This window comes from Callospermophilus lateralis, chromosome 6 (genome assembly GCF_048772815.1).
Source record: "Callospermophilus lateralis isolate mCalLat2 chromosome 6, mCalLat2.hap1, whole genome shotgun sequence".
Lineage (NCBI taxonomy): Eukaryota > Metazoa > Chordata > Mammalia > Rodentia > Sciuridae > Callospermophilus > Callospermophilus lateralis.
Window position 1 is genome coordinate 116,414,226 of NC_135310.1, and position 20,061 is coordinate 116,434,286.

At 47.1% G+C, this 20,061-nt stretch overlaps 1 protein-coding gene across 2 annotated transcripts in view; it reads right to left on the reverse strand.

Moving 5' to 3' along the window:
- Positions 1 to 1,136: 1,136 nt before the first annotated feature.
- Zfand3 (zinc finger AN1-type containing 3) overlaps positions 1,137 to 20,061 on the reverse strand; it is a 336,281-nt gene continuing 317,356 nt past the window's right edge. For both annotated transcript variants that reach the window (XM_076858780.1, XM_076858779.1), the window contains one exon: positions 1,137 to 3,426. In XM_076858780.1, the coding sequence (XP_076714895.1) occupies positions 3,272 to 3,426 (155 nt within the window). In that variant the 3' untranslated portion in view covers positions 1,137 to 3,271. The remainder of the gene's footprint in view (positions 3,427 to 20,061) is intronic.

Below are 20,061 nucleotides of genomic sequence, written 5' to 3' on the forward strand. Positions count from 1 at the left end.
TCGATGAGGAATGCGTAGCTCTGGACTCTGAGCACACACACGCAGACAGCTCTCCCTCTCCAACAGAGCTCCACCATGAAGTTTCACCAAAGTGTTCATTATTTCTGCATGTGTTTACATTATTTGTAAATATCACCCACAGCCAAGTCATGCAGCAGGTCAGCAGTTTCTTTCTTACTATTTTTGCTCGGCATTCACAGATTCTTCTTATTTGCTTAACAGTCTACGTGCACCGAGGACTGACTGCCCAGACACCTTCAGGCTCACGGGTCCCCAGCAGGCCTGAGTCCTCCTCAGCCCCACCTGGTTCCCTCCCTCAGAAGCCTGAGCCCGAGCCCGGCTGCAGAGGAGATACGCCTTTCCCAGGCCCCGACACACCCTACTGGGGTATTTTTTGCTATTGTGCCCATCTGGGGTCTCTCCGTGACCACCTTCTTGAGGCAAGGGGGCTGCTTACAGTTCCCTGAAGACCGCTGCTGCCCACCAGGAAGCTTTCCCCTCCCCTCCTCTGCTGATTTCTATTGGCCGAAGTAAAGGCCTTACTGAAGCCATTAGGAAGGGGGTGCTAGGGAGGCCCCTGCTCCCCACCAGCTTGGCTAAGCAGGGAGGCCACAGACTGGCCTCTGCTCCTGCCCACCTGCTGGTCCCTCTGGGTCACCTCTGAGGTCTTGACATCACCCGCATGGCAACTGTTACTCCCTCTGTCCTAAAAGCAGTGGGATGAGCACCCGCCCTCTGCCTTGGCACCACCGGTGTATCCAGCACCCAGCACCACGTGCTTCTCCTAGAGCCTTCCCCACTCACCCCACAGGGGTCTAGGACCTGGCACCCAGGCCACACCTTGGGGGGGGGGGGCCTCAGGGCTGCTTCTCACCCCACCCCCAACTGTCACCTCCTTGGTGCTGGCAGAGGCTGCGGACACATCTTCACTCCAGTGCGACAGACAGAGCTACCAACAGACACTGGGACAACAGCTGTTCAGCCTGGGCACTAACTGGAGCAGCCACCTCCAGAGTGTGCAGTAGGACTCTGCACCAAGAGCCACCATCTCCTTCCCAGCCCTGGCCAGACGCATTCTACTGCTTAGGCTATTCAGGGGGCGTTTAGGAAAACCGGCGAAATAGAGAACTCCAAACTTCCATATGATTCGTTTAATTTTTTTCAGCAGGAGAAAAAAAGAATAAAGTTACAAGATTCTTTTAATAGTTTCACAATGTTAAAACTAAAACTGAGCTCTAGGCTATGTGTGTAAGTAAATCTAGAACACAAAAGGGTTAAATAAGATTTTCTCTTTAAAGATACAAGAATTTAAGCTTTCCTTACATTTAACAAACTTCACAGAACAGATACTGCAGGGGAACAAGCCCTTCCTCCCCCACCCGGCTCTACTGTCAGGAAGTGAACGTGGGCCCTGTGTGCGGTGGCACCCAGAGCACCTCCTTCCCACTGCTGCCTCCAAGCAGCAGCTGCTGGGGCCCAAGGAGGGCCAGGAAGGGCACACACCTGCGGCCTCTTCGGGATAGAGCTTGGCGGGGGGCCTAGGCGGGCGCCTCACTGAGGATGGCCATGTAGTGGCCAGAGGGCCGTGGCTTGACAACAGTGGTAAACGCTGGGCAGACCTGGCCCCTCTGCCCTGGGCTGCCCTAGAGCAAGACACGGGTCTGGGTCCTGAAGCAATAATTAAGGCTGGAGATTCTGCAGCGGATTCCACTCGGGTGGGGGTGGGGTGGGGGCAGGAGATTGGGAAGAGCATGATTTCCTATTTCATTATTTTGGACTGAAAAACATTTGCAGCTGCAGGTGTTCCACTGACAATTTGCAGACAGAGTAGTTGAACTGTGTGGTGTGGGATACAAGGAAACTGCTGGGTTAAACTGTTCCATCAGTAGCCTGTGTGTGGGCAGACCACGGTGCCTCGGCAGAAGCCTCCCGCCCTCTCTGACTGGCACAACCACCACCTGATTGGGGACCACCCAGCCAGACCCTCAGCTGACTGGTAACGATTTCCTAACAAGGCAACCAGGCCCACCACCCCTCTTCCCCACTGGCTGAGCAACTGTGGCTACTGAAACTCTCTGCCCACACAGAGGAATGGGTGGGAGACCTGCCCTCCCCACCTCCTGCCACAGCCACAGCCACTGCTCCAGAGGTGCCAACCCACACTCTGGTGAGGCAGGCTGCCTCCCCTTCCCAAGCCTGCCACGTGGCAGAGGCGGAAGGCTGTCCTTCAACTATGGACTGCACGGGAAGGAGCGGGGGCCACGGCACCATCCTCTTAGCCCCATTAGGGCAAGTGGGCTCTGGGTGGAAGGGACCAAGGCTATGGCAGCAGCATCCCCAGCTGCTCCCCAACACTACTACCGATTCCTGGTGGCTATGAAATGTCTTTTTAAAAAACTCCCAATATGAAATCTGGCTGCAGAAGCCAGTTTGTAGACCCCAGCCACAGTGCTGTGCTGCCACGGGCCTTTGATCAACTGCCAGATCCCTGCGGTTAGCAAATGGCAACCAGAGCCACTGGGGTCAGGGTACACTCTGGCTGGGTGCTTCTCATGACTGCGGATCCTGTGTAGAAAAGGTGGGTTTCGTGCATGAACTAGTCTTGAGTGGAGCTAATTTTCGAGGTGAGGTTATTGTTTCTCTTCCGTGTGATGAGTTTTTTTCATAGCAAGTCAGGTAAAAAAATTTCCATAAGAATCTGTCCCCTGCCCCCCATTTCCAGCTGTGTGGGAGAGCGAGGCCACCACCCAGCCCAGCCACGTGGCCATCAGCAGCCTCCCATGGCCAAGGCACGCGTGGCCATCAGGTATCCTGGCTCCTGGACTAAGGGTAAGTGAAGAGGTGAAAGGCCAAACATTAAACAGAGTTTCTGGCAAAGCCATGTGCGTCGTGGAACTGTAACACCAGCTTCTACTCCTCTACAACTCAGAGTCTCCGTCTGGAACACTTTCCGCTTAAGGCTTTTTATAAGTTTGACTCCAGCAGTGACAGGTATGTGTTGTTTTAAATCCACTAGCCATGCTCAAAAAAAAATATTGTTCATGTTTTAATTTTATACAATGGCTAGCAGGCACCTTAGTAACCAGCCAGAAATCAATTTCAACCACCATCAACCCCTAAACTACAGTACCAGGATGGCTGGCTAAAGAAAGGAAACGGACTGGCTGTAGTCTGACGCGTGCCCAGTACAAGGTGTCTGGCTGACTTTGTCCTAAATAAGGCTAACATTAGTGAACTAAGAACAGCGTCATGTGGTGGCCATGCCTGGCCTTCAGGAGCACCCCTCCCCGATGCGCTGGCAGGAGCGCCCCACTTTCCGGTCCAGTTTCACCATTTTCATGATGGCTTCCTCTCGGCCGCGGCCCATGTGGTCGAACGTGCAGTCATGCTGCTCGGGGAGGCGATGTAACATACAGAACACGTAACCTGCAGGGTGGGAGAGGCAGAGGACAGCAGCTGTTAGAGCAGGGCATCTGGAGGTCACCCTAACTCAGAGGGTGGGGGGGCATCTGGGTGGGGGATGGTGATAACAGCAAGGCCTCCTGCTGCTGAACAGTTGATGAGGACGCTCCACATTCCACAGCCTCCCAAGCCAGTCTGACGTCCTCAGAACTCCCACTGGGGCTACTCAAAGGCTGTCCCCCTCGACCCAAGAAGGGTGGGACCCCACACTGACTGCTGCAGTGAGTCACTGTCTTTTCCCATGGAACCGAGTGGGCTGACTTCCCCACCCCCAGTCACGTGCAGGAGGAGAGCACCCAGCTGCCAGCTCAGCACTGTCCCTGGCGCAGGCACACCGTGACCTCCACCACACTGTTTTTAGGAGGCAGAGAGGGAGGAGAAACCATGATGGCTCCGCTTACAGCCCACCTTCTGAATAGCTAGGGCTTGTGGGGAGGGCGGGAGTGTCAAACCATGCCCTTAAGCCGTGGGGGCTCTCAGGCTGTCATCTCTAAGGAACTTGATGCTTCAACTCCCCTGGGCAGGTGGGAGGCTGAGGTCCCCACTCAGGGCCTCCCGCTTGCCCTTCCCTCCCAGGTGTGGAGGCAGCTGTGGTCCTTAGCTTTTTGTTGTTGTGGTTTCGTTTTTGAGCAGAGGACTCCAAGGGAGACACTGGTCGGGGGCAAATAAGAGAAACAGCCTTCCTGGTGAAGTAGCAGATCCAGAGACTCAGAGGCCAGACAGCAAGGAGGTGATGCAGAGTCCCTCTGGGTGGCCACAATGAAGAGGACTTCAGGGGTCAGCAAAGAGGCCAGGACAAAGGCACACACAAAGGTGCACCACGGTGTCGCCTGCTCCTGTGAGCGTTCCAGTCAACCTCTAGAAGGGCTCTAGTGTGGTGTAGACGCCCAGTGTCTGCTGGGTTCATCTGGCCCTCTCCTCTCCCGCCCCCAGCGCTCTAGGGGCTGAGCTCTGGGCCTCCGCACGCTAGCTAAGCACGCCTCTCCACAGGGAGGGTGTGGAGAAGACACAGGCAGAAGATATCTGCCAGCACTGGCTGCTCCTCACCACCCTCATCCCGTGGGTGGGTCTGCGGCAGGTAGGAAGAGCAAGCCTCCCCACGAAGCCAGTGCTTCCAACTTGCTCTCCATAGCAGCCAGTGCCCACAGAAGCCCACCCAGCCTGTCTTCCCTCATTTATTCTCCAGGCCAAAAACATTCCTCCCTAGGTTGTCTTATTTTAAGCCCAGATCCTGAAAACACAGAATGGATAATAGCACTCTGGCAAACAGACTCACCCCACAGCCTCAATTTCTTTCCAGTGATGTGGAGGCTGTGACAGATGTTGAGGAAAGGACCAAGTGGCCAGGATGGACGATTTAAGATTAAGATTCAGTGAACTTAGGTTTTTTTTTTTTTTTTTTTTTTGGTACTAGGTTTGTCTCTGTGTCTCTGTTCTGTAGCGCTGGTGTGTGTGTGTCTGTTTTTATGCCAGTTCCACGCAGTTTTTATTATTATAGCTCTGTAGTATAATTTGAAGTCAAATATTGTGAAGCCGCCAGCATTTATCTCTTTGACTTAGAATTGCTTGACTATTCTAGCTTTTAAGATTAACTTCACCTAGACACCATTCATCAGTTTGAGGAAACAATGTATGTGTGTGTGTGTGTGTGTGTGTGTGTGTGTGGTCTTAAATGTCCTCAAAGACCAAGATGACACTCACACCCTACTTGGAAGCCCTGAGTTCAGACCATGTGCCTGGGCATGTGCATGCAGCCTGGAGGTCCTGAGTGACCTGAGCCATCCATTGTTCAAGAAAACATATTATTAACTGCTTCCCAGGGAGAGCAGGGCAATATGTTTGACTCTAAATTGGGACTGGGTTTAAGGAAAAGAACAGAGATGAAATTTTTGTCTCCCGAGAAGCTGAACTCCCACTTGGTACAAAAGCAAAGTTAAGATTAATGAGCTCATGTGTTATAGTTACTGATAAGTTCATTACTCGAAGATATTGGATACCAGTTGTCTTTCTCCTAAAGGATTTCACAGCACAAGCGTGCATGGCCTCAATATGCATCCTCCATCTAACAAGAAAATCATCTTTCCGAGGCACAGCCCAGCTGGTAAGGGGGAACTTGTAGCCATGCTGGGGAACCAACAGGATGGCATCAGGGTATGTCTGTCACCAAGTCCTGACATATTTCTGTACCTGCAATATCTATAATAAGGGATGGGGACATCCCTACTGCCCCTTCCCTTCCTTCAAGATACTGGGATGATTCAGGACAAAGTCCCAGGGGCTCTTCTATCCTTCTGATGAATGCTGCTGGCTGAATAAAAGCAGCAGTAAATGGATCACCACTGGAATCAACCCAGCTCCTGGCTCAGCTGAACACCTCATCAAAGGCAGACTCCGGTGGAGGGAAGAGGCTTCAGTTTGGTCATCACCCCAATTTGCTTTACCTGCCTTCTGCCAGCTAGGGGGCAGCCATTGTGGAAAAGGAAACAAAGTGAGTGATAACCCTAGCAACACTCCCAGGTGTTCTCTCTGTCCACCCCAAGGATTCTTCATTCAGCCCAAATACCCAAGTTCTGTGCCTGATACACACACCTTGAAACCTGGCCTTGATTTTTGAAAAGTGAGAACTACTCAGTAGCAACTACATTTGGGGAGCGTGGCATTGGTAACAATTGTAATATATGGCACTACATAATTCACTGGGGAGAAGTCTGCGGGAAAATTCTGGAAGGCTAACTTTCCAAGTTGCTACACTGAGCTTATTAGATAACATAAATTAAGTTTAACTCCCTCTCCTGTCAGGATCATTCACTAGGAGGAAGTTACATGCTGGAATTTGTCCCAAGTGCTGAGTAGGTATTATCCACTGACAGCGAACGATGGCTAACTGCCTTCTGGTGTCAGTATCAGAAGAGTGCTGTTTGGTACAGAGGATGGTGGGTAGGGATGGGTGGGAACCGATCTTTATTCATTTTTTTTCTTGGTACTCAAAAGATCTGTTTCCAGAAACCACTGTGAGTGTCATGAACTTTTTATTATCCTCTGGAGACCAAAATAGACATGGACAGAGATGAGTCCAGGCTCGTTCGTGCTGTGTGTGTGTGTGTGTGTGTGTGTGTGTGTGTGTGTGTGTGAGTGAGTTCTGTAAGACTGTCTTTAATTTCAAAGACAAACACAATCTTAAAACACACAAGCATTAACTCCAACCTGTCTGGGCTGGCCTCAGTACTCTCTCTATATCATTCATTAGAAACCAAATGGGCCCTTTGAGAGAGGGCCAAAGAAGACTGGCATCCAGAAGGCACAAAACACGAAGGACACAGAGCTGATGAGGTGGACCATGACAATGTCTCTGGCACCTCCACCCAGGGAACCTTGCAATTCTTTTTATCCCCCAATTTAAAAAGGTATCGATGAAAACCTAATTGCTCACTTGTATACACACACACCCCAATTCTACACTCGCTCATGATCCCATTGTTCAGCAGCATGTGATTTTAAAAACAATTTCAACATACTTTTGTTTATCACAGCTACACAATTTACAATTTATTTGGAGGAATAATGAGAGGTAAGGGGTGGGAAAATATGGTTAAGGACACTTACCCCAAGAGAAAGAAAAACAGCCAGGGATGTTTTTGAACACATGAAATGCCTGCCAAATGTGCTTTTTAACCTCAGTCCTCTCCCCTGCAGTCATGTGACTGGCTGTCCTGCTCCTGGAGCACTGGGTTACTGGATTTCATGAACAGTGACTCCTTTAAGGCTGCCTGAGCTGTTTTCAGTAAATCTGCACAAAATGCTCAAGAACTTGCGTGGGCAACTCTTTGCTTGTTGGCACTGAAGAGCAATTTGGGACGAGTCCTTGATTAAAAAGGGAGGGTGAAGAGGCAGCTCTCCAAGCACACTATTCCATGGTCCCACCCTGCCTCTCTGGACTGTCGCTTTCTCTCTGACATGGGCAAAGGGAGAAGAGCAGTAGGGTGGCTGCCTGACTTCGACAGGTGATCTGGGCTGGAAGGTCTCCCTATGGGCTCCATCAGCTCCACCCTCAATTTGAGAAGAGCACCTTGAGCTGAGGAGGCAGCATCAGGAGGGGCCACGTGGACATGAAGTGGGAAGCATCCAGTGCACTGCCCACACCTGTGGCTGTGGACAAAAAGAGACAAAGTTCTGGGGAAGCAGCAGCTTTCCTGACCACTGCTACCAGATACATAAGATTTCAGTACACAAACCTCAGTCCTGAGAGAAGCCCACATGAATAAGGAAGGCAGACAGGCCCTGGGGAAGGGGAGAAGGTATGCTTCTCTGGAGAGGGGAGGCCGCTCACAGATGTTAAATGAACACATCTGGACTCGGCCCTCCTAAGGCAGTCAACGGACCATGGGCCACATTAGACATGAAGATGCCCAATGTGGAAGGGCCTGGAAGCACATTCCCAGCAGAAAACTGAAGAGAAGCACATTCTCCAAGACTTGTAAGTTCTAAAAATGCTCATTTAATGGGAGCCAAACATCTGATTTTACCTGACAGTTTTTAAAGCTCACATAGAAAACTCACACAATTCATTTGGATGCTCTCTTTCACAGCTCACTTTCACCTTTGTCTACACAAGGGAGGGGGGTGTGGGTATTTTGAGACCAAATCTACTTACTGAGAGCAATTTGCACAAATGCCATCAGTAGGCAAAAACGCCGTAACACCCAACACCTTGCTCTAAAGTACTAGGGAAGTTCTAACAATATTTCCATTTTACTCCTATACAAAAATCAACAATGACCACTGCCCAAGAGGAATACCCCAAGGAGGATACTCCCAGGAGTCATCCAACCCAGTGCTGGAGGAAACTGGGCCAATGTCTCTGCAGTGTTGGTAGGCAGGGAGCCAGAGGCAGCTGAAGGAAGCCAAGCATCTGCCAGTTCCTTTCTTTTCATTGTCCCTTTCCCCTAGGCTACAGGGAATGTCTACTGTGAGGGGAACAGGGAACGTGGGTGGAGCAGGAGCTGGAGGCCAGAGAGAAGGAGCCCGCCTCACACTTGAGTCCACTTTACCTTCTGCCTGAGCAGACTCCTTCTGTTGCCTGAGGAGGCCCGTGTATCCCTCCACGCCCTAACAAGTGGGCAATGGTCAGAACTATTGTTTTTCATGTAATACCCCAAGGGAGACCAAGAAAGTGATGACAAAATTCACAAAATTTGAGACCTTGACATTTTCATTTAATCCCTACAAGGCAGAAATGTTGCTTACTGACCTCATCTTGGAATAAAAAGGCACCATTTAAAGTTGGTAAAACTGGGCAGCTCTGGACACTTTGGGACTTCAATAAAACATTTGCTTTCGTGCAGATCCCCAAATTAGAGGCACCCGAGTGGCTGTTTTATTAAAGCCTCAGACCAGGGTAGACCTCAGCTCCAGCTGCTTGGTATTTTTACCTCACTTGCACAAAATGTTTTACACTTTCTTGCTCATTTGAATTTCAAATTGTCAAAGGTTCAAGCAGAACCTAAAAATACCGACAGGCCTCAGGGACTGGGGTACTGTTAAAATACTCTGCTGTGCAGTGTGTGGTGGCAGTGCACATGCTGTCTGCACAGAGCACCTGCTTAGGAGCCCCCAGCCCCTGCTGGATGCTGCATGGTGAGGTGACTAGGCCTGGGCAGCTATGTTCAGTCCTGAGGCAAATCAAACTATTGCTGCAGATGCACAGGCGCTCCAACAAACAGAATCTACCCAAGAGCTTCCTAAGGGTGGCCACTCCAAATCTCAACTCAGTAATTAGGTATCATTTGGTTTCTAAAATGTCTTTTTAAGAAAGAAACAACAAATGTGCCTCGTTTGTGCAGCTGAAATGACCAGGCAACTCATTAAAAAAAAAAAAAAAAAAAAAAAGTCCATTTTTTTCCCAGCAAGGTAAAAGTTTCTTAAAGCTTAGGACAGCTCACTGACCTCATAGCTCATTTGTAAGTACATGTTAGGAACAGCAGGTGGTTACAGGAAAGCCTGCTGCAAAGCATTAGCCATTTATACTCCCACCAGTAGCAATCCCTAGATTATACCACATCCGCTGACCCAATGCCCAAGGCAGAATTTGTAGCACAGAAATGTATTAAAGGATCTTAATGCATTTTATTTCATCAGGCCCATGGCACAGGCAAAGCAGTTGCAGGTGTTTCAGGAATGGAAGTGTCTGTTTTACATTCTTCTCCATTCCTGGCTTTGCAAGGTGGAGGGAAAATCATTATGCTCCAAAAACCAGAACTGGATCCCAGCTCACTGAGCTGGCTGATACAGTGCTCTGCTGAGCTGGAGAAGAGAACCAGTGATGAGCAGAGGTCAGCTGCCCAGGGCACTGGAACCAAAGCCAGAGTCAATCACTAAGCTGGGTATCTTTCAAAGGGAAGGAAAGCTTGCAATTTAGAGAAGCATACCCTACTCCTTAATAAACACCACTAAATCGCACTGAGATAACTCTAAAACAGAAGCAATCATCTAGTTTTCCCCAAATCAATTAAAATATCAGCTACATACAACAAGCTACATGTTACACCAAACAGCCATGTAACAGAGGGCAAAGATACAAGAGCCCTGTGCAGCACAGAACTCAAAATAGCTGCTGCACTCAGCACTGCTGGAGCCCTCCCTCAGCAGGCCTGCACTTTGCTCTAAGGGAGCAGTCAGCAGCGGAGGAAAGAAAACTGTCATGGTCCGTCTGAATGAAACTCCTGGTGAAATCTGTACACACACAGCTTTAAAACTATAAAAACGTCCACTACTGTTGACATCCTTTATTACTGTTTCTTTCCATACAGTCTAATTCTTGATAAAACCTCTAATTACCCCTTCTTCTGTGGGGAATGCTCGCCCTATCCCAGCAAAGTCTTCTCTATCACCCACTCAAGCACAGCCCTCACTTACAGAGAACCTCCCACAGTTCACTCTTGCTCTGCCTAGGCAAAACCTATTTTGTCACCTAGGGGCACAGGATACCACAAAGGACACTGTGATTTGTGAGAATGTTTCTTCCAGCAAGCTCTTTCATCCTCAGAGAACAAGAAGGGGGCTGGCTGCTGGCTTCTATTATGCTAAGCTGTGGCTCATGGCTGAAATCCCAGGGACTATGGAGGCTGAAACAAAAGGATCACAAGTTCAAGGTTAGCCTGGGAAACTTAGTGATACCCTTCTCAAAATAAAAAAAAAAAGGGGGGGGGGGGCTGGAGATGTAGCTCTGTGGTGAAGTACCCTTAGGTTCAATCCCTAGTACCAAAACAAAAACAAACAAAAGCCCCACAAAACAAAAAACCTACCCCTACGACAAAATAGCTTAAGGCAATTTTTGCCACAGGAATAATGACTTGCTCTGTCAAACCTCATTTCAGTAATTAAAAGTAGGCAGCATTAACCTTTTGATAGCAGGTTGTTTTTTTGGGTCCATAACCCTCAAGGAGGTGCCTAAACTCTGGCCCCTTCGCTGTCCCGACTCCAGCCACATTTGGGCTCTCAGGAAAGCAATGCTGTGCTGTCAAGAAACTTCTGGTTTGGGGAAGTCCTTACCCTTCTATCAGTCGGCTCCTGGTTTGTTTTAACTTTTCTTTAAACATTTCCTTTTTCCTTATAAGTTTATCTTCTCAAATGAAGGGGTAGTCTCTAATAAAACCAGCCCCAAAGCTACATTCATTCCATCTCGGAGGGCATAGGGTAGGCTCATGAGGTAACTCAATAGCCAGGCTCCTGCCACACGGCTTACCCTGGGACTGCAGTCTGTTTAGCCATCCCCCAAAGCACACCCGCATTCCATCTAAGTCATGGAATGTCCACATGGCAGTGTAATCAGAGGTCATCAGACTGAAAATGCCACACCTCTCTCTCCAAAGCAACACCTAGAAAAGAAAGGATCATTTCTTTGAAGCCTGTTCCTGGGTGACTCCTCATGGTGGCGTGATCCTTCTCACCTTAAAGCTAGCACACCTGGCTCCTCAGCTCTGGCCTCCCTCCAGACATGCCTGTGCCTTCCTTCTCCACTCACATAACTTGCCTCTGCCCACCTGCCTTTACCTCTCAGTCTAGACTCAGGCTCTCTTCTCCTTCGAGAAGTCCCTGCTGCCAAGGGAGAATGAATGTGGAAATCTTGCTCCCAACGCGTGATGTACAAGTTTCCTCTCCCCTCTCCACAAACCTGTTTTTATAGACTATAAATACATGCTAAGTGACAAGAACTCAGTAAAGACTTGGGTGGAAGATATGCAAATTTTGGAGATATCTGATTTAAATACATGAAGACTACACAAGGCAGCCCGGAAAGCACTCAGTGTTTTGGGACGCTGTTGAAGGGACATGAAAACTTTTCAAGGACAACAGAGAGCAGCTTCTCTGCCCTTGTTGGGCATCTCCACAGGTACAGCTGAGAATTCTGCAAGCCTCTCTCACAAGCAGAGACAGAGCATGTGTGTTTCCAAGTTTGCTCACGTACTGGCAGTGTGTCTGTTTCCCTGAGACTGTCAGGCGGGGAGCTGCAGTGGAAGGATGAGGGAGAGGAAGGAAGAGGCTGTAGACACTCTGCAATAGCCTGTCCCACCCAAGCCACACCAGCATTGCACGCGCTTGTTTTATGTGCTTCGTTTAAGATTGAAGCCTTTCTACGTGCTTTTTGTTTTCACTGTAGTAACTCAAAAAGGTCATTCTGAAGAGCTTAAGAATATAAGCATGCCCTTTTCTATTTTCAAAAATCTGAGCTTTAAAGTTACAGGTCCCACAATGTCTGCCGTCCACTGTAGGTGGTGGTGGGGCTGGGCAGAGGAGCTGGCTTCTTGAGTCTCTATATTTAAAGTTAATTTAGGTTCATTCAATGGCAGAATGTTTTAGCTACAGACAGAAGTTCAAATTTGAGGTCAGACTGCAAACTCTACTTAAAACCCCCAATGAGTCGATCACCCACATCCCTAGACTTTTTGGGACAGGGTTTGGTCAAGTCTGAGGCTGGCCTTGAATTTGTGATCCTCCTGCCTCAGCTTGAGTCAGTGAGATTACAGGAGTGTGCTACCCTGCCCCACCAATCCACTGTTTGATCCTACAAACTTACTGCATGGAAGAACCTAACCCCCATAGCCCAATCCCATCTCACCCAGGGTGGGAGTAGGAGAGACTCAGATACTAGAACTTAACAAAATGGGTGCAATCTAGGTATAAACACACCCCATGAATGAAGGCTAAAAATGGCTAAGTCCAACTTGAGCATCTAGAACCGCTGGCTACTCCTGCAGAGTCAATGAGGGCTCTTTATTTCATTGACATTCTTGTCCAAGGTTTGAAATTCTAACTACATATGCTAATAATTCTGAAACTTATTCTCTCTGCCCTAGACACCTTTCTAGAGCTCCATGCTTCTGTATTCAGTTGTCTACTTAGTGTCTTGATTATCTCAGAGTTTTGCGGGGGCATCTAAAATGGGACACTTGCTACTTACCCACAAATCTGTTTCTCCTCTAGCGTCTCCATTCTGAGAGAACAAGGCCACAACAGCTCATGTCGCAAACCTGGTCATTAGTGTTGTCTTCCTTACTCTTCACACTAAATTACAAACTTCTATGAATCCATTTTCAAAAATCAAATTCATTCTCTTTTTTCCATTTCTATTGCTACCATCTAGTCGAAGTCACCAGTATCTTTTCCCATGGCAGCTGCAATACCTCCTCTAGGTGTTCACCCCACCTCAAACCCACCTTCCTCGGAGCAGCAAAAGGAGTGTGACAGCCATTCCTTGAGAGTTAAACCTTTTAACACTTTCCTACTGACTATAATTAAAATGTCACCACTGTAGCACAATCACATCCCTGCCGTCTGTTGTTCCCCTGGTGCCATTCACCCCTGGCACTCTGTTCTAGACACACTGACTCCTGACTGACTTCTCACATACAGGCCTCAGTCTGAGCTCAGGAGGCCCTCAGACCAGCCTAGGGCCCCATACATGCTTTCACGGCACCCTGCACTTCTTCAATTACTTGTCATAATTGAAATTTTAGGATCACTTGTGCAACTTTTTTATGTAACTTGTTTAATTTGACTAGATTTCATGAAATCTAGGACCATGTTCCTGTAACTTATTACACATACCTTACAACAGTGCTTGATTCACTCAAAATGTGTTGGTCGAATGGAATCAACAAGTTAGTTGCAGATACACTGTGCTCTCTGGATCTTAAGGGATGAGAAAGGTTAATCAATAGCTAAGGCAGCCAAGTCCAATATCCCATCCCTAACCTCTCACAGCACATTCCTCCCTGTTTCCTAACAGCTTTTCTCTCTCTTCCTCTGTGATACCACACTCCTGACTTTCTTCCCATTTCACTAACTACTGCTCCTTAAAATCTTTTACTGGTTTCTCTAAAAATCACTCCAAAATTAAGTCCTCCTGCATTTTTCACCCTTTACATTCACTTCTTTACATAGCTCATTCACATTTCCATCCAGCAATTCTTCCCCAAACTCCTATATTATCAAACTGCCTATTTGAGAAACACCTTAAACAAAGTTGTCTAACAGAAATCTCAACTATATATGTTCAAAACAGAAATTAATCCTCTTGACCCCTACATTAGTTTATCTCCTAATCATCCCTGCTCCAGTCAAAACCTGATTTCTCTTTCCCTTACTACTCACACTATCTTTATTTGTGGCCTCATTAGATTTACTCTAAATGATGTCTCAAATGCCATTCTCTCCCATCACACGCAGAGGTTCGGTGGCAGGAATGAGTTCAAGCATGCTAGAGGAACAGAAGGAATGCCAGCAGGGCTGCGATGCAGGGAGGTCCTGGCTCCACCTGTGGCCTGCTCATGCCCTGATGTTGCTCTTGCTGCCTTCCAAGCCTCCCTCCTCAGAGCATTTTGAGGGACTTTAGGGGCCTTAGGGGGCTTCCTTTTAGGATAATTGACCCGAGATGTACTGTTTCGTATTTGTTAACTCTTCTTTGAATAATGGAATATATGAATATAATAAAATTTAAATTGTATAAAGCAACATTCAGCAAAAAGTAGGTCTCTCATCTCATTTTCTCAGTCACCCTCCCCAGAGGCCAAGCAACCACTGCCACCAGTTTTATGTATTCTTGAGAGTCTATGCATACACAAGCATTTCTGCTTCTCTCCCAGAGGGATATTTTAAAAATGTAAATCAGATCATGTCACTCCTTTGCTTAAAACTCTTCAATGCCTTCCTACTATGTTTAGAATAATAATCAACCCCCTTTCAAAGGCCTGTAAGTTCCCCACTGTCCGTCTGCCCCTCCACTCTCTTCTCACACTCTGCTTTAGCAATGCTGGATGGCTTTTTGCTCTCAGATATGTCAAATTTGTCCCCCCCCGCCCCAAAAGACCTATGTTCTCTCTGCCTGGGACACTTTTCTCCTAGCTTGCTTGTCTCGGCTCTGCTCCCAGATTTGCCCTACCATCCCTACTGTGGTTCCCTGTGCTTACTCCTACCAGATATCATCTTGAGGACCTGTTCCCTTGTTTACTGTCTCTCTCCCCTAAAGAATAAAAGCACCAAGAGATTGCACACTTGGGTTTTATTTCCTGCTTTCCTTCTAGAACTCAATAAAGATCAGTAGAATGAAAAAATAATTTTAGTTGACAGATGACTCATTAAAAACAGAAGAAAATTAATTCTAGGAATAAAAGAATGTGTAATGCTAATAACTATCCTCTTATCCCACTCCAAGAGTCCACCACCACATAGTCTACTGGGCAAATGGGTTCAGCAGGGACAGCTGAAAAACTGTTATTTTGGATATATCCCAGTTTTTGCACTAGCAGGTTTACTTTCCTAATTATGCTTTTTCTACTGCTACAATTAATATGAGTCGCTATTTGCTAAGCTCACTTTGAGAGGCAACCCAGAAATGTCCAAGATGGCATTAGATGCTCTCTTGGAATTGAAACAGCCATAAAATGAGCTGAATAGCTAATGAAGAACTGAGCATAGTCACACAGGCTTCCAATGACATTCACTTCTCTACCCTGGTATTCTGGTCAGTTACTCCAGATTCTATGGAAAATTAACCCCAGGGTAACAGTTCAGCTTAAGGGAAAAATACCCTTTAACTTGAAAATCTAGAATTCCCCCTTTCTGGTGTATCCATAGCATGGATAGATGGATAGCACAGTGATGGGGACTACATGTATGTCATCCTGTATGTTAATCACAAGAAGGAGCAAGCTCTCTTGTGTGCTGACTCACAGATTCCATCTTCCAGGGGCTGGTGGGCTGACATAGTTCAAGAAGGAAGAACATCAGAATGTGTGGAGAGTACAGCATGTGTCCTGACTGTCCTCTGAGGAGGAGGCCCATGAAGTTCTGCAAGGCTCAGGTGGTAGCTGTCATACTCTCTGGGGTTCACAAGGCCTATCTTCAACCACACTGTAGCCACTGCCTGCCACCTCCCTAACAGCCTAGAAACACCCTTCTCCTGGGTGGCAAAAGCAAATATCCTCATTAACACTTTACAGAAACTTTTGGGGGCTGGGGATGTGGCTCAAGTGGTAATGCACTGGCCTGGCATGCGTGCGGCCCAGGTTCGATCCTCAGCACCACATGCAAACAAAGATGTTGTGTCCGCTGATAACTAAAAAATAAAATATTAAAATTCTCTCTCTCTCTCCCCCCTCTCTCTCTATCTTTAAAAAAAAAAAAAAGAGAGAGAGAGAAACTTGATTGGAGGAGAACATCTAATACTGCCCTGGTACTCTTGCCCCTAGATCCCCTGGAGCCTCAAAGTGCTTTTCTGGGAGACTCATCAGACTGAATGCAGCAGGCCTTCCTCGGATCCTGTAAGGCAGGGGCTGCTGTGGAGGATTCTAGAAGGTGGACTTCCCACAAGCTAGTGTCGCCTATCTCCCAGTCACCTTCCTTGGCACTTACACTTTAGCATATATGGCAGTTGGTGAAGCTGTGAACAAAGGGTTACCCAAAGCAAAGAGGGGCATTCCTCATCATCACCTCCTTCCACTGTGTCCCAGAACTGTTAGGAGTACAGCAATGAATTAGGCAACATAGGTGGTTTTACCTCTCAATGCCACAGGTGATAACAAAGAAAGACAACATCCTTCAAATCTCAGAGAAGAGTAAGTAGTGACCCCATCCAGGCTGCTCAGGGACTGGTAGTGTGACAAATCAGCGTTCCTCTAGTAAGTGCCACTGGACCCCCCGCCCATATGCCTCATTATTATCCTCTATAAACATCCCTTCCATTTCCTCACGGTTTTAGTACTTCTCCATTTTGTTCCCTTCTCCTTTCTCTCCAACACCTTGATTTCTCTTTACTTTTTTGTTTCACAAGCTGCCTCAGTGGCTAGGCTGCCTTAACTCCTGATCCACAGAGACAGGGTCCTCTGGACTACAGGTGTGAGGACAGGTCAGGGCAGGGATGCTGCTCATTACACACACCAAGCAGCTGTTATAGGTGCACCTCTATCCGCAAAGCCCCTGGGAGATGTGTTCATTCCCTACAGAGCTCTGTCTAACCCTGAACAGCGATGGGAATAATATCTGTACAAACAAATAGGTGGCAGAAAGGTGAGCAATTCCTAGAAAAGTCAGCTGACCCAATTATTTTAGGCACTTCTTCAATGAAATACAGGGCTGAAACATTCACTCTTTTCAGTTTTCTGTCCCTGAACTTTGTTTATATGTGTCCCAATTAGTCTCAGCTATTCAGATATGAATTCTGGTAGCTCCTTTCCTTCTAGCTAGGACAGTGTTATTTCTCAGACTATCCAGAATTTGCTGCTTTTGACTCTCTGGGAACAGACTGCCTGCTATGCCTCTTGTGGGTCCTGTCACAGGGACCTAGCTTCCTAGCAGAATGGCTTTGAGTCTCAGAGACTAAACAGTTCTAGTGCCCCATGACACCATGCACCGTGGGTTAGCCACAACCTGGGAACACTGAATGGGTGCTGGCTAGTGGGCCTTCTCCACATCTGCTTTCTAAAACATAGCAGTGATCTTCACTGCAAACACCTTTTCTGTTATACTGATTATAGTACAGACCAACACCACAGAGTTTCTGTTGTTCTTGTCATAGAATCTTATTTAGCCTCCTTGCTGGCAGCCAGATAGCAAGATTTGAGGTAGCAAGGCTTCGTGGAGTCTGTATCTGCAGGCCCCAGCAGTTGAGGGGTAAAGGCTGTCATGTGATCTTATTCAGAAGCAGAAACAAACTTCATTGATATTGATCTTTTCAAAGGGAAGGTGCTATAGAAATCTCATCTAATAAATAAAGGATTCAGGCTCCAGTGTAGGGCTGTCAGTCCGGCAAGAGAAAGACGCTATCAGGCTCAAGGAGTCAAAAGTATTTATTGGTCATCTGTGCCCTGTTTAGAGAGCTCTATTCTAGGGGCTGGGTGGAGGAAAAGAGAAGGAGAGAGAGGGAGAGGGGGAGAGAGGGTGAGGAGGAGCATGTGTGTGTGTGTGTGTGTGTGTGTGTGTGTGTGTCACTAATTCCTGATTTTAAAGATAGCTAGAGACACACAGAGAGGAAAACAAGCTGAAGGTCACAAGAAGCAAAGCAAGAAATCAACTGCAAATAAAATCAATACAATTCAGCAATGTGTAATAAATCGGGGGCACCAAGGAGAGGTCAACTGCATAAGGTATCCTGGAGGAGGTAAGTTTTCATGAACAATGAGGACATGAATTAGTCCTGTGGAGAAAACAGAATGTATAAGGTCAATAAGAATTAAATGCCATTGTGTCTCATATTACCCAGGTACAGTGGACCCTGTCCTCCAGGAGTATCTCATCTACAGGAGGTGACAGGTGGCATATACCTGTAGTTCCAGTGAGCTGGAAAAGAGGATCACAAGTCTGAGGCCAACCTCAGAAACTTAACAAGATCCTATCTCAAAATACTTTTTTTCAAAAGGGGGAGGGAGCTGGGGACTCAGCTTAGTGGTAGAATGCCCCTGGGCTCAATCCCCAGTACTGCTACAAAATCAAACAACAACAAATAACAGTGCATGAGGGGCTGGGGTGGTGGCTCAGTTGGTACAGTGCTTGCCTAGCATGTGTGAGGCACTGGGCTCAATCCTCAGCACCACACTAAAATAAATAAAGTAAGTAAGTAAGTAAGTTAAAAAACTGTTTCTGTTAAAAAAAATCAATTCTAAAAACAAAACAAAAAACAGTGCACAAGGAAGAATGGATAACAAACACCACCTTGAGTGATGCCTACACAGTAGGTCACACACATTTTTACTACTTAATGTTCAATAAAAAGCATCCCTGAATTGGGAAAGAGGTTAAGGAATGGGCTAAATTCTACATGGCTGAAATACATGGACAGCCAAGGCTGTAGTCATCTCCTCATTGTTTAGGGCACCCAATGGGTCAGCTCTGGGACATTTTGAAAAGGCAGTGGGATTCTGGGAGATCAACATACCTGGGTTCAAAACTCAGGTATTTCCTTAGTATTTCTGAGTTACTTCAAAATTTGAGTTTTCCTCTCTGGGAAAATGGAGGTACCATTTGTTCAGCAATGTTTTTTAAGGGTCAAATGATATAACATAAGTGCAGGCACCCAATACACAAGGAGATGCTCAAAGAAACAATTCTTTTTTCCTTCACCAGAGGACCATAACTGCAATAGTACGGGTTTGCCCAATCTACTCACAGGTTGACTAAGCATCACTGTACAGCAGGTATTGCAGCTAGAGCTGAGAACTAGAGAAAAATACTGCACAGTCCCTACCTCGCAATGCTCATGGTCCAGGAGGAAGGATACATGTGCAGACAGTTTTAATATGTTCTGAGAAACAGACCAACAGAAGCCAAGCATGAGCTCCACAAAAGAGAAGTCTTTTGAGCAGTTTCAGGAAAAGATCAGATGAAGAAGGGTTTTTCTTCACAAAGCTACCCAGATTTTGTAAGGACCCCCAATGAAGAAAACATGGAGACAAACACTGAGCCAAATCTGGCATTCCCATATGCAACCCTGTCCTTAATGTTATGAAACCAGTTCTCTGGTCCTAGGGGATGGACTTGCTACTGGAGGAACTAGGGATTTGGAAAGTCTGTTCTGCTCAGATATGTGAAAGGCAGCTTGCAGAAGAGGAGGAGGTTATGTGCTGGTTGCTCTGGAGGACAGACTGAGGAAAAGCACTGGGTTACAGGAGGCTAGTTTTAGTTTAGTGGAGCAGAACCAGTGAGTTTCCATTGCCTGCAATAGGAGATGCCATTCTCCCTCTGTCTGGAGGTATACCCAGTGGCTGGGTTACCCTCTAGTGCACTGGTGATATGGTATCTGCAACTTCAGTTTAGGGGGCTGGCCTGGCACCAGAGGGAAGACTTCTAAGTTCTATTAGTAGTTTCATTCTACATCAAAGATGAGTAGGTTTGTCAAGCTATAGTGCAATAACACTGTAGTCACACATAGCAGGTCTGTGACCATGCAGCCTTTGTGACCTCTAAAGATCCTCTGTTAATGCCTGAGAGGAAGCACAGGTTTTATTTATGCAAATACACCTTTCTCCAAAGTTGAATATTTAATTTAAACCACAGGTATTATCAACTAATTAATTAAATCATGCAAGCAATGCTATCCTGATAGAAAGA